This window comes from Natator depressus, chromosome 2, assembly GCF_965152275.1.
Source record: "Natator depressus isolate rNatDep1 chromosome 2, rNatDep2.hap1, whole genome shotgun sequence".
Taxonomy (NCBI): domain Eukaryota; kingdom Metazoa; phylum Chordata; order Testudines; family Cheloniidae; genus Natator; species Natator depressus.
Window position 1 is genome coordinate 153328540 of NC_134235.1, and position 15636 is coordinate 153344175.

Sequence of the window (15636 nt, forward strand, 5' to 3'; positions counted from 1 at the left end):
ATAAAGCCTGTTATTACTTTAATAGAAAAAATATGCACATAACTTGCTACCCCAAATGAAGTTTCCCAGATGCTTCCATTTAAACACACTGGATTAGATCAAACAATAAAACGACTATGAGTACAAGTAATGGGGCACAAAAGTCTGAAAAGGTTACAAGAAAATAAAGTTAAAACACTGCTGGTGCCTAACTTAACAATCTAGATCAGGTTCAAGCAAGGTTTCTCACCATATGCATTCAGCAGTCTTACTGACTTAATTTCTTAGGTCAGGATCCCTTCTCTAGTCCAGCGAATGCTTCCTTTGTCACTTCTGGTGCCATGAATACAATGGGGGAGGAGGGGAATTCTCTTAGGGTGTTTGTCCCTCCTTTTTATAGTCTCCCTCTTGAAAAACACTTCCAGCTAAAATTCAGGAAACAAAGAGTCTAACGAGAAGGATGTTCCCTACTGCTTTTCCTAGCCTGTTTAAGCACCCTTCGTTTCCCCTTCCTACTTGATTACTCTGTTTACTGCTTAAATGCAAATTAAGCAGAGCACACATTCCTTTGTTTGAGAGAGAGAGCTGTTTGCCAATCTCAGTTTGGAACATATGTTAATAACATACAGTGAAATCTTGTAACTTCACATGCAATGTTGCCACACACATTTTATTGGGACAATAATGGCCAGCAAATTGTAAGTTTTCAAATGATACCCAAATGATAGCATACATTGTACAAAGATTATTACAATAATGTGTAGGGTGTGGACATGGGTACATTCTGTCACATACACAAAATGAATTTTTTAGAAAAAGTACCATGCTCAGTAGCCCTACCTGTTGCTTAATTATGCATTCTCGTAACCTTCATCTGCACCCATCAGGATCTAAGTGACTTCTAACCCACATGGAAATTCTGATATTTCACAGAACACAGAAGTTTTGATCTGTAAAGATCTGAGTTGCATCACTCCTTTCCTATTTAATATTGTTCATTCTACTTACAGAAGAATGGCCATATTGGGTCAGACTAATGGTCCATCCAGCCCAGTATACAGTCTTCCAATAGTGGCCAATGCCAGATGATTCAGACCTCCACAACATCCCCTGGCAACAAGTTCCACAGGTTGACTGTGTTGTGTGAAGCAGTACTTCCATTTGTTTATAAGCCTGCCTCCTATTAATTTCACTGGGTGACACACCCCTCCCCCAGTTAGTGTTTATGTGAAGGGGTAAATAACACTTCCTTATGCACTTTCTCCACACTATTCATGATTTTATAGACCTCTATCTGCAAAGGTGAAGTTAAGTAACTTAGGCACCTTAGCAATGGTTATAAATATTAAGGGAAGGGTAACAACCTTTATGTATACAGTAACATAAAATCCGTCCTGGCCAGATGTACTGAATCACTTTACCTATAAGGGGTTAAGAAGCTCAAACAACCTGGACCAATAAAGGACCAATAAAGAAAGAAGATACTTTAAAATATGGGGGGGAGGTTTTGTTTGTGCTCTCTTTGTTTGTTCCCTCTCTGGACAGAGAGAGAGACCAGGCAGGTAAAACATCTCCTGAAAGCATACCCAAAATGACCCATCTAAGATTACAAAAACTGTAAGTAAGGGCAAGGAAATGCGTTAGATTATCTTTTGTTTTAACTTGTGAATTTTCCCTATGCTAAGAGGTAATTTCATTCCTGTTTTGTAACTGTGAAGCAGAGTCAGAGGGGAATCCTCTGTGTTTTAAGTCTTTTTATTTACCCTGTAAAGTTACCTTCCATCCTGATTTTGGAGGCGTGATTCTCTTTTTTTTTTTTTTTTTTTTTTAAATAAATAAAATTCTTCTTTTAAGAACCTGAATAATTTTCAGTGTCCTAAAAACCAAGGGGTTTGGTCTGTGCTCACATTGTAACCAATTGGTTAGTATATTATTCTCAAGCCTTCCCAGGAAAGGGGGTGAAGGGGCTTGGGGGAATTGGGACTCCAAGTGACCCTTTTCCTGAATTTTTGTCTACATCACTTGGTGGTGGCAGCAATACTGTCTAAGGACAATGAAAGGATTTGTGCCTTGGGGAAGTTTTTAACCTAAGCTGATAGAAATAAGCTCAGAGGGTCTTTCATGCAGGTCCCCACATCTGTACCCCAGAGTGCAGAATGGGGAGGGAACCCTGACAGCAACACAGATAGTAGTAGATCCATTACAGCAGTACTGTACCTAAGGTGGGGGTAAAATAAAATGTATGAATTAATTTCCTTTTTAATAGGTGATTGTAGCAAAAGGAGTTTCACTAATTCACTGTGCCAGGTTTATATCCAGCTCATCATATATTCCCTGACATGCCAGCACAGCTATGCTAGCCTGGATGCGACAACGTGAGGAAGACAAAGAGGGAAGGGAAGCCAAACCTTCACCCTACTCTTCCCCCTCCCATCCATTTGCACAAGGCAGAGGACATAGTGGTTCTGAAGAGCCTGCTTCCCTTTCTGTGCTGTTCCCCATTATGCGAGTATCTGATGCAGAAAAAACAGAGGCATCTTGTGCTGCTGGGTTGCAATGTAGCCCTAAATTAAGATCAAAGCTAGTTGGTCTAACATTAGTGGTGCAACATCTTACTTCTGTCTGGCCTGAGACCATCATTCTAACACTGTATTTTTATTCACTTCTGGTTTTCATGTCCAATTAATAAGTAAAATAAAAGCCACCTTATGCACTGATGTGGAATTGCTTATGTCTGTCTTCTGTTCATAATGTGTTGAGTGGATTATTATCGGATTAGGTTCTGGAAATCTGATTACTAATTATCATGCCATAGACAGAGGCTAAAATCTATCATTTAAATTACACTACTCAAGATGGAATTATATCGCAAACTCACAAAACCTGAAAACACACTAATCTGTTAATACAGGAAGCTCCTGTGTTTTCAAGCAAGCCCCAATAAATAATGATTTTTCTGTACATCACTTATATAAATCTTCGGTTGTTCACTAATCCCTGTTAAAAATATCTTTTTCCTACTTACAAAGAAATTTCTCATTGCAGTGGAGTGATTTATAACCATTCCAATATTTGTCCACTAAGTCCAGAAGATGTTCCATAGGTGTTGCTTCATACAGATGTTTATTAGCTGATTGAGTTGCTACATGATGTGTTTCAAACACCTGAATTAAAAAAAAAAATTCTTTTTCATGCATTAGAACTGCAAATGTTTTCAATTTGGTCCATATAACCTTTTAAGTGCAGAAATGTGACATGCAACAAAGAGAGGAATTTAAAGGGACAGAGTCAGGTAGTTTTGGCCCAAACTTGGTGTTGATTACTAAAAAACAAACAAACCTAGAAAACAACACTAATATTACAGTGGTGGCCTTATAGTACCAGCTAATTTTAAAGATGCAGTTTCCTTCATAGTTCCCAGTATTCTCACACTTTTATTTCTGAAAACTTTTGGCCTGAAAATACCTATACTTGGTTTCTGCCTGAAGGAGAACTGTCTAGGAAAAATTCTGACCACAATTTTGTCAACATTTTTTATTTACGTGAGGGTAAAATATCATTACATGCAGGGCTGGTAGTACTGTACTGCCTATTAAGGTTGCCTGACACTTCCCACTATAAGACCCGGTTTTCAGTTGCTTATAACTTTGCCAAACTTTAACCATTTCCATTGAAATTGTACACGTTGGGTGTTTTTGCCTGTTTTTTTTTTTGGCGGGGGCAGGGGGGAGAAGAGGGGCTTGGGGGAAATTGCAGCCAAAACAGGTCATTTCCAAAAACCCAGCTAGAAAAAAATACATTTTGCCCGTGTTAATAACTTCTGATGATCTTTTCTCTGAATAGCTCTGGCATCCCCAAGCTTTACAATGGTGACTTGAAATCTGACAGGGGAGTGGCCTTTTTGTCAGGAATGTGTTGTTTGCCCCCTTATGTAAATTTGCCCAAATCTGGCCAATTTATAAGCTGGGGGGGGGGGGGGGAGGGAACAAGTCTGCACATGATCAGTAGAGAGTTCCTAGACTTCAGTTACCATAATCTCCAAAGATTTCATCTTCACTGAGCATGCTTGAGCCTCTCACAGTTCCTAATGCTGACCGGACTGCCATGCACCATCCCCATCACTTGGTTAGTCACTTGCCTAACACTGCACAGGAACTCTGTGGCACAGGCAGGGACAGAATACCGAGGGCAGAATTCAATTGCCTTAACCATGATACCAACCTTTCCCTTCCTGCAATCCCCTGCCTCATTCACTACACACCTTCCAACTTCTGCAACAAATGAGGCAGGGGTGATCCAGACAACAGCCTCCTTCACTACACAATCCTGATTCATCCCCAGAGCAAGCTCCTTTGCACTGAATGAGGAAATGGATCAGTGGGGGAAAAAAACAGTACTTGATCATATAATTAAAGATCACATAATTGTATTATTTATAACCTATACATGGAAGAGGCCAGGCAACATTAATTCTAACATTTTCTAACTTTTTGAGTACTTGAATTTGCAAGCTTAATGTTTTTAAATGTAGTTTTTCTTGTGTAATATATACACATAGAGGGAGAAAAATGTGTTTTCTCCAGGACAAGAACTGTAATTAAACATTTTTGAATAGAGTTACAGCAAAAACAAATGGAATTTGAAACACCATACACATACAGTACTGCTTGGTTTGGGGCAGTGGGAAAGTAAAAAGTTGTAAGTGATTGAAAGTTTTTTTGAGCTTTCAGATCAGCATCTACTAAATTTCAGCAGAGCTTAATGAAGCTCCATCTACATATGACACTAAGCCCCTCTCAACTTAGCCAAGGGTCCAGTGCCCAGTTACCTCAGTCTGCTCTAGGACAATTTTCAGGAGGGAGATAGTAGCTTTTACTAAACATACACAGAAAAATCTTCACTCAGACAACCATTACATCAGGGAGAGCTGATGCACATAAAAATGAATTCTGCAAGAACAGGGTCTTTTTGCAAGGTTTACTGACTACTGTGATATTCAGTACATTGTAATTTTTCATTTTTAAAAAGTATGTCTCTGTGAAGTTGCAGCCACTACAGTATAAAACTTTCTCCTGCCAAAGAATAGCAGGAGCTAAGATGGAAATTTATCTCCCAAATTGTGAATAAGCATGGGGTATTTGCTTTTTATTTAAAAAAAATAAAATAAAATAAAAATTAAAAAAATTGACTGTTGCCAACTCCCAAAATTTTAATCACAATTTCTATTTACTGTAAGGAACAAAACAATCCTGCATTTTTAGGGAGCTGGAGAGGATGATCTAACAATTTTTCTATTAACTAACTTGAAGCTGCTGCAGAAATTCCAAGGCAACACAGAATTCTGCGCTGCTATGCCACAGAAGTCAGGAGGCCTTGCTGCAAAGGTTAGGTCCAGTAAACAACAAAGCACACAGGGCCTTGCCATATACTGTCAGTATGTCATCTTGACAATCCTCAGTTTTTTTTACTGCATCAGTGAGATTAATAGTCACTCCTAAACCATCTTCCTCAGTGGTAGCATTCTGCAGTGTCAGATCAGATAATGAGCACGCTAAACTACTGTGGATGTTATGGGCACCCATTCATGGAAGGATAAAAACAGTGCACCAATGACAAATTGGTATTGGTTGAGGAAAAACTAAACACTTTTGTTTTGTCTTTAGTAATTGTCCATTTTAATAGTTCAGTCTAATAATAAATAATGAAACTAAACATTTTAAAGAAATTACCAACTCTTCTGTTCTAGCATTTACCTCTCTGACATCTGTAGTTTTGCTATTTGGCCTTTGCTCTTCAGGTCCAGGTCCCTGAATGGAAGGGGGATGGTTTCTGCCACTCTCTTGCATGGTTTCTTGTTTAGACACATTCACATTAACATTAGGTTGTCCATTATTTTTCTGCAAAGCTGCACGGTAAGTTTGGTTCTGAACTGGTTGGTTTCCTCCATTATGTGATATTCTATTGCAAAGTAATCTAGATGCTGATAATGTATTAAAAATCTTCTGAGCCTGTGAATGTATCTTTGGAGAGGAGAGGACTGGATAAGAAATTTCTTGAGAATCTCCAAAAGAAAAAATACAGAGTCACTTAAACAGAATGACCTTGTTCTTTTAAATTAGCATCAAAAGTCAAAATTAACAAAACATGAACATTCCATTTTTAAACAAGGGTTGAACTATTTTTTTCTGAATACTGGTAAAGAGATTATAAAGTTAATTGGTTCAGAGAACAGGTTTATTACTAGGATGGATCAGGAAAATTTAACTTTTTTCAGCTTTGAAATAAGCATGTTTTCACTGAATGACATCTAAGGATATATTATATACATTATTTCAAAATGAATAACAGATTTACCCCAAGTCTACTAGCCATTCAATATTATGTACAGTGCCACTCAGGTTTACAATTATATGTTATTGAAAACAAACGGCAAGCATTATGTAGAGATATTATTCTAATAGTTACAGTAAAATGTTTGTTTAAAAAACTAGAGGCAGGTTAAGATTGAAGCCCAAATTTAAATTTACTGAATTAAAAAAACAAAAACAAAAAACACCTTTGTCCTAAGCGTACGCATGATAAGCTACATGGAAGACTTAATATCAAAATTAAATTTCTAAGGGAAACTGTCCAAAATATTTTAACTACAGAGCCACTACTTGGGCGTAGTACAAATGTCATTCCATGACAGTAGCATTTAGAACTTTTAAAGTACTGATGTTCATGATAACCTAATATGCTATGGAATCAGTGAAGACTGAGTAAGTCAAACCACGTAATATTTGGCTCCAGTGCTCTTTACGTGAGAGCTGTTTATGATGTGGCCAACAACAGCCCTTTGTGCTTAAATTGAAAGACATTAGTTGAATAAAAGTATTTCATTACTATAGTCTAGAATATGGGTACATACTTCAGGAAATGAGTGGAGAGTTCATTTATTAAACAATCCTTGTAAAATGGCAAACATTATACAGCAATATTAGAAAAATCCACTAGGTGGGGCCATTGACATGGACCAGATATTAAATCAGAGACCTTCCAAGAAGATTTCAACCAAAATTCCTTCTGGGGACTGTGGCTGCTGCACAGTCCTCCTAGAGCCAATTTAAGACGATGTCTTCACTGCACAAGAAAAAAGTATGGGGGGTTTATTTACTTTTTATCTTGAGATGGCTGTCCATATAGTGGAGACAACACACTGGTACTTTTCTACTCGAGCTGGGTGAAATTTTTCAGTCCAATACCTTATTTGCCAAAAAAATGCATTTTCAGGGCAATTAAATCTATTTACAAATCTGGGTTGATTTCAGAAAAATAGTTTCAGCTCAATAAAATGAGAAAAATTCAAAAGAAAATTGTTCATATCAATTTCAGAGTAACAGCTGTGTTAGTCTGTATTCGCAAAAAGAAAAGGAGTACTTGTGGCACCTTAGAGACTAACCAATTTATTTGAGCATGAGCTTTCGTGAGCTACAGCTCACTTCATCGGATGCATCCGATGAAGTGAGCTGTAGCTCACGAAAGCTCATGCTCAAATAAATTGGTTAGTCTCTAAGGTGCCACAAGTACTCCTTTTCTTTTTGTTCATATCAATGTTTTTTAAATGAGACATTTCAACGTTTCAAAACAAAGTTTCATTTTGATATCTAGCTAGACTTGTTTAAATTTTAAAAGTAACAAAATATTTCACTTTGTTTGACCTCTAACAAACTTTGTTTTCATTTCAGTCACTAAACTGAAAAATCAGTTATTCACTCTGCTCTACTTTTTACTTCACAGCTCCCTGGGGGGCATAGGCTTGACCTCTACTAGCCACGGTATGCCCTGTCTCTACTATGATTTCTCACTGAGCGCTCACTCTGTTTTCTCTAGAAAAGAAGGGGAGAGGGAGAGTTAGTCAGAGGCTCCCTCAAATAACTGAAATAAGCTATTGGGCTAGATTCTGTGGTGTATGTCTCAAGAAGCTCAGCACAGATGGCACCGCTCCAGGCATCTTTGGGTCTACCAGACTGTACCTGTTCTAAGGGCCATTACAGCCCTTAGTGTAAGTCAGAGTGTTTCCAAGGGGTTCTTTAATTTATGGCAACCTCTCCAGCTATTTTGGGTTGAAGAGCAACTCCTAGTCATGTTGCTCCAAATGCTATGGCCAGTCTCCCTTCTGCCATGCCCCTATGCCGGGCACTGTCAGATTGGGAGGGGCAGCACGGAGCCATGTACGCTGGTCCCATGCTGGTCCTGCACCAGGGAAAATTTTCTCTGGGGCCCTTGCAGTTCCATTATGACTCATATATGCCACCGGATGTGAGGTGCGGGAGACACACTCGTCTTTCACCAACCTGTGAGTAAATAAAAATGTACGCAAGTCACATCTTGACCAGAATTTCAAAAAGTTGTTTATAATTTGATTGAGTAATCACATCTGACTGTACAATATGCAGACTTTGCTGACTAACGAATACAGAACACACGGAAATTCACTGGATTTGTAGATAGTTTGGGGTTTGTTTGTTTTTTCATTTGGATTTAACAGAGGTCTGACTAGAAAGATTAGAAATACACTCAGAAAACCACAAATGAGATAGCAGAACTGCTGTAGCCAGACACTTCCATATAAACACACAGGGGACAATGAAAGTTTGCATTATAGAGGTTAACTGAACAACTCAAGAAAGAGCACAAAATTTCTGCATTTGTTACCTGGATGGGGTGTGAAATTGGCATGGGTTGTAATTTTTTTATAAGATTCAGCCTCATCTTGAAATTTCAGATTAGGATCTCTCTTAAGAAGATCTTCAGTCTTATTGTCTGAAAATGTAACTTTAGTGCTATTTTTCCTTTTCTCATTCCCTTGCTTAATGGTATTATGCACAACAGGCAGAGTTGGTGAACAATCAGGCAAACTTCTGTACTCTAGAAACAAATTATATTATGTTTTAAAAACTTATTTAATCCCCTTAAATTAGATGGTAGGAAGTAACATAATAAACACACATCTTGGAATTTGTAACATAGAATACTCGTTGGTGATCCTCTATCAGAGTTAACTTTTTTTTAAAAATGGTAAATAAATGTCTGTTTATTTTTGCACTGAAATTAATCCACGTTTTAAATCTTTATTCAGGAAACTGAGTGTGTATAGCTTTATAAATTTCTAATTCAACATTCAAATGAGTCTCCTGTAAGTCTCCACACAATAGCAATACACAGGATGCAGAATTATTGGCATAAGGTATGAACCTGAAATATTTTCAAATGCTATTACAGGGCCAGGAATGAGTAATTTTATTGTTGATAGAAGCATCTGACACAAACATGAAATCAATGATTCAAAACTAGAATAGATTAAATTATTCTCTCAATGCATGTTGAAGCCCCCAGCTTTTCCTTTGTCAGTAAAACTCCCATAGCAGTAAAATTAATGGTAAATAGTCCCATTAAATTGGAATATCCTATAATTGACAAATTAGATTAAAAACTACATAATCTTTACTCATTTGTTGTACTACAGATTGTTCTTTGTACATAGACATAATATACAGCACAAGGTTAACACACAAACAACTGTTACCTTCGTCGGTTTCCTGAACTTTCAACGCATTTCTGTTTTCTGAACTACCATCCTAGATTTAAAAATATCAATACATAATCAGTATGAAAACATAGCACTCAGGAAACTATACTGCAAATCTGATAAAGTGCTTCAAATCAAGACTTATGCCTTGAAAGCCTTATTCTGCTTCTTAAAATCATATCATCAGCTATTATAGGAAAAGCCACAGAATCCAGGACTCGGTACAGGTAAATAAAGGAGGTATGTATTTTAAAATAATATTGTTTTTAAAGTGCAAAGATAGTTGCACTTTTGAGCACACATTGTAACTGGTTTGGTATGCTGAATAGTTTATTAAGAAAAATTTCTAAACTTTAGTTCATCTTTACATAAAGTGTATTGCCACTTAGATCCCAAACCCATGAAGTCTTGTATGCAGGTGCTTAACTTTAAGGATCTACATAAATCTTTGCAGGATTGGGGCCCTAGAGTTTACAATTCAGTAGAAATTTTGGCAGGCAATGTCTTCCCTGAATTAACTGTACTTCCTATTAAAAGGACATTTAAGTGAATAATACATTAACAAGAAAACATTTTGAAAGTGCTTGTCTAGAATTCTCCTTTTCTCTCACTACTTTTTCCCCCTTTCAAAAGGGGGATAGAAAACAAATGTTGAAGCCAATAGCAGATTTTATAGATACAGAACAGTACTCAGCTTATTATTTATTACTGGACCAGAACATTGAAATATTTAGCAAGATGGTCATGGCACCTTGGGGTGTGAATCTGCCACACACTAAACTGTCCATGTGGACCCTGCTGATGGGTCTTAACAGTTTGCTAGTGCACTTTGATCTAGTCCAGAGAACTAAATCAATGCACACTAACAAAAACTGTTAATATGCAAAAAGAAAAGGAGTACTTGTGGCACCTTAGAGACTAACAAATTAATTTGAGCATAAGCTTTTGTGAGCTACAGCTCACTTCATCGGATGTATTAGCAGGGTCCACGTGGACAGTTGGTCCATAGCAGGCTAGGGCAGGGAAGATTCACACCCCTGTTTGCCACAAACTAAATGTTCACATAGACAAGCCCTTACCCTGCATTAGTGCAAAATTCTAGGGAATAATTTAAGAGTAATTTCTGAAACTCTATTCTCACTTTAACTCATATCTTACCTTTAAAAAAAATTTTTTTTTTATTCTGGGCCAGACTCAGGCTGTATGTGCAAATACAAATTTTTCTCCATGCCTCAGAAAGCACCCGCCTACTTAAAGTAGCAACTCTCTCACAAAAAAACAGATGGGCTTTGCAATGTGACCCAAAGATTAAGAACCTTAAGCTCTCTCTCTCCCAAAGAAGGGAGCAAGATCTAGAACTGAGGAGTCTCCTCTGAAAAACACTCTGCCATGAGACCCCTCATGTAAATTTGGGGCCAGTCATTTTAAGGAGACTTGATGGTCTCAACAGTTAGACAAAAGTATAAGGAGAGAGGTGGCTGCTTAAGCAGTCAGGGCCCAAACCAATAATGAATTTCTGAGCAAAAAAACCCAGTATCTTGAACTGTACCCAGATTAAATTGGTAGCCAATGAAGTCTCGGGAGCATAGATTTAAATGGTCCTTTTCTAAAATACCACTGGGTCTGCAGCACATTCTGCATTAGCCTCTCTTTGCATGCAATACTACTAAGCAGTGGACGTGCCAAAACCAGAAATAGCCCTGGTTTAAAAGGGAAGGGGCTGCCGACAGGGCCTTCTCCATGAAGGAAACCTAGGCTTTGGAGCTCACTCTCCTCCTGATCCAAATTACTCCAAAGCTGTTTACCTTCAAGACACTGAAAACACCTCTATTTGCTCAAGATTTTGGAGAAGGATATCTTTATTTTTTCCTTTTTAATTTTGGCTAAATGGGTAATGTTAGGTTACTTGTCTTGATTAATATTTTTCCATTACCTGTCAAAGGCACCTACACACAAAAGACACTTTGTGAATGTAAACTGAAATCTATTCAGGCAAAAATGGTCATTATATATAGCTCTGAGCATTAATATTTAAATTCCTTAGATTTTGGCACGTACCAGGTCAGTGCCAAATGGGGACTGAAACCAACCTGCACATTAGTAATTACATGTATTAATGGATACTGTGTTGGTTCTACGACTGATTTTAATCGGCATCCACCCATTTCTGCCAAAGAGATTTTGCCTGTCAGGCACCTAGCATTCTTTTGAAACTATATTAATAAAAACAAACCAACCACCCAATAAAAGCAGCGCTCCATTTTGAACTTTTTTTCTACTAACCAACTCACAGAACACTAAGGGTATGTCTACACTGCAATAAAAGATGCATGGCTGACGTGGGTCAGCTGATTTTTGTTTTTTGGCTCGTGGGGCTCTAAGACCCCACAAAGGGGGAGGGTCGCAGAGGGCTCGAGCTGGAGTCCAGACTAACATCTACATTACAATTTTATAGCCCTGCAGTTCAGTACCAAGTCAGCTGACCTGGGCCAGCTGTAGCAGTACAGATTTATGCAATGGGAGTCCTAAAATTTCCCACTGTTGCTACCACTGGTGGTAGCATTAGAATGAGGGTTAGTATAGTCTAACTGCCAGCATTTTAATCATTGTATTACCCAACCCTACTCAGAGCAGGACTGAATGTGATTAAAATAGTGGTAGCCACAAGAGCTTTGAACCAATAGTGGTAGCCATCCCAGTTTTGAACCAATACCATCAACTGAACTAAGCTGAATATACCTGACAAAGACTAGATTCAAACATTTAAAACTACTTCATTTACAGCCAGAGGAAGGGCATTCCTACAAGCCTGCACTTGTGTATCTAGTGTTTCTCCTAAAATCTGTATGGTAGCTTACAGGTTCAAATAGTTAAAGACAACACAATACAAGTTTGTCTGTCTTGGGGTTTTTTTGGTTTTTTTTACCATAGGCATATTTGCTTGTTGCTTCCACATTTGTAGGCTCTTGGGTCTGGTTTCAGATTTCCTATTCATAGTAATGCCAACATTATCTTCCATATTGCGAATACCTTAGGAAATCAGAGACTGGATTAAAGTTTAGTTGTTATATAAAACAGGCTAAGTTTAATAGGGTTGCAACATAATAGATCTAAGTGTGAAGAGAGTGTAGTTATAGAGAGCCACAGGGCCTCCCTGGATCTTGGAGGATCGATCCACTAGTTTGAGGCGTCAATCTTCCTGTTACTTTTACAGGGGTCCAGTCCAGCCCTACCCCATTCCCAAATGCAAAAGGAAGTCCCTCAAAGCACTTTTTCTTTCCAATATGTGGGAATAGCTCAAGGGGAAGGTGACATGGCCCAGAATTCTTAGGGCTCCAGTATAAGTTTCTGGATATAGTACTTGCATGGAGGGAAAGCACTACTACTGCACCTCTACAGAGCTCTTTTGGACTTATGTTATGATTTTTATTTTATAGGAGTATTTTATTTCATAGTATTTTTCAAAGTTTCTACTAAGGGATGTGTCACAAGATAATGGAGGTTTTACTCAATTTCTCTTCCATATAGCACGTTTCATATAAAATATGATGCATAATAAAGACTTCAGTGGAAAAGTAAGCAAAGAATATCAATGTTTACATACAGTTCAATACATAAAAATCTTTAATTTTAGTCTATTTTATGCAAGAAAAATAAGTAGACTGCTTTAAAAATGCTAAAGTGATGCATTTGAAAATATTCAAAAACAGAGAAGATATGGCCCCTAAACTCTGAAGATCTCCTTTTTAAACTATTCACTAATTACCTAATTTTTATGACAGATTTTTAAATGTATATCAACATACTTTGTAAACTGTGAAATTCTACTTCAGGGTCCTTTTTAGCAGATCCTGTTATTCCAAGAGGTTTGCTCAAGTCCCATTCACACTTTGTAATTAGGTTTAGCACTGCTTCATCTTCTTCATCCATCACAGAACACTTCCTTGACATTGAGTTAATATATGCTATCCGTGGCTGACCAGATCTGTTAAGGAAAATATGCCGTCACACTGTCACCTTATTTTAATGTTGTGGTTTCCTGTATTTAAAGATCCTTTTTCTGTGGATAAAAACCAACTTTACTTATTTTACTGAGTATCAATGTTAGTGGACCAGCACAGTTTTTTATTCTAGGTAAAAGATTAGTTGTTTTGTTACAAGATATTAGATAATGGATAAAGCACTAGATTGACTCGGGAGATCTGGTTTTAATTCCTAGCTCTACCACAGATTTCCTGTGTGATTTTTAGGCCATTCATTGAATCTCAGTCTCAGTTTCCCATCTACGAAATGGGAATAATACATTCTTTCTTCCACCTTTTGTCTGTGTTGTGTTTTTAGGCCCCAATCCTGCAACTGACTCCAACCTGTACTGTAATTATTGGGGGAGTGGGGAGAATGAATGACAATATGTTGAAAGGAATCTTCCAACATATTTTTAGAAGTAAAATTAAAATGCTCTGATTTGTATGCAACTGCCAGCTAATTTAAGGTTGATTATAAACTTTTAAATCAAATTTCAAATTTGCTGTAAATTTCAAAATATTTCGTGACTGATTATTGAAAGAATTCAATTCTTAAGATTTAAAAAAAGCAATAACAGCACATGAAATTTACAGCATAACAAGATTAACACCTGCTAATACAGGTAAAGTTTGTAACAGTGGTACTATGAATAAATTTCTTCCATTAAATAATATCTTTGGAGATATGTGGTCAATCACACCAGCTCCTGAAAAGTAGTTACAGCTGAACTGAGGTTGGATGCCTCAGCCACCAAAGGAAAAGGGAAATTTCCGCAAAGGGATTTAGGTGCTTAACTGCTACTTTAGGTACCCAAGTCCAAAATACAGATCTCCAAAATCCCATTCAGCTGCTGTATAACCCAGTAGGTGTCTAAATTCCCTAGGTATTTAAGTTTCTGCCAATAAAGTCCCCTACATTTCTCCTGCCCAGTTAGGTGTATAAATTTCTTTAAGAGGTGGGGCTTAAGCAACACCTCTCTCATACAGTATAGGCTGCTCAGCTTGTTGGCTTTTGTGAATCTCATTCTCAAGTGCCTAGGGAGCCCGATCAGTGCCCCATTTGCTAGGCACTGTACAAACATACAACAAAAAGATTGCCCATTTACAATTTAATTACATATTAGGTTAAGTAAGAGTAACCAAACTGCTTTTAAAATGAGATCCAGAAGGGCAAAAGGCATTTTGAATACAAGAATCCTTCTACCATAAATCCATTTGTAATGATATTCACTCTCAGAAAATGATCTGATGTCCAGCTCTGGATGTAGAAAGACAGGCCAACAAGCACTCGGGGTGAAATCCACAAAGGGACTTAGGCATTTCAACAATCAGTGTCATAGCACTTAACTTTTAGCACCTACAAACTCACAGTAACACTGTGATCCGCAAAACATGAGATAGGCTCCTAGGGTCCTAGGAAGAGATATGCACCTTCAAAGGCGATCCATAAAAGCCAGCATGCTAAGCAGGGATCCACCTCAGATATCCAATGGGAGATGCCAAAGCCAGGTATGTGCTAGCCACCTATCTCTGGGCAGGGGACGAGGCTGAAGTCCAGGCTGCAGTGTGGTTCCTAGCTCTGCTTTGGAAACCAGCTGCCTGGAATCAGGTGGCTTTAGGCACCTCAGCAGTTTCTTGTAGGAATGAGTTAGGCACCTGCCTTACTCTACATAAAACAGCCAGCGGAAGAGGGGGTACCTCTGCCCCAACTTTACAATTTTTAGCCTCATGATTAAGGCACTCACCTGCTCCCCCATTCTCTCCTGCTGAAGCTATTCCACTGTAAAAAAATAATGAAAGTCACTGGGCCAGAGAGATAGTGAAAGAGTGGTGGTCCAGTGACCAGTGGTTAGGGCACTTACCTGGGAGGTGAGAGACCCTGCTCTAGTCCCTCTTTCATTATTTACCCGCGGAAGAACAGCACTAACAGGAGAGACTGAGGGAGCCCACATCAGAATATTCCATAGCTCAGTAGTCACAGCACCAGCGTTCCCTCTAATTTTTTTATGTCCATGTACGGAATGAATTTTGTTATGTGCACCAATATGGAGGTGATGTGTG

General features: G+C 38.1%; 1 protein-coding gene across 2 annotated transcripts in view; it reads right to left on the minus strand.

Annotated features, from left to right (window-relative positions):
* CEP72 (centrosomal protein 72) overlaps positions 1 to 15636 on the minus strand; it is a 48406-nt gene that overhangs the window by 16320 nt on the left and 16450 nt on the right. For both annotated transcript variants that reach the window (XM_074945157.1, XM_074945158.1), the window contains 6 exons: positions 13357 to 13535; positions 12477 to 12580; positions 9548 to 9599; positions 8677 to 8889; positions 5733 to 6040; positions 3005 to 3143 (listed from right to left, as the gene is read on the minus strand). In XM_074945157.1, the coding sequence (XP_074801258.1) occupies positions 3005 to 3143; positions 5733 to 6040; positions 8677 to 8889; positions 9548 to 9599; positions 12477 to 12580; positions 13357 to 13535 (995 nt within the window). The remainder of the gene's footprint in view (positions 1 to 3004; positions 3144 to 5732; positions 6041 to 8676; positions 8890 to 9547; positions 9600 to 12476; positions 12581 to 13356; positions 13536 to 15636) is intronic.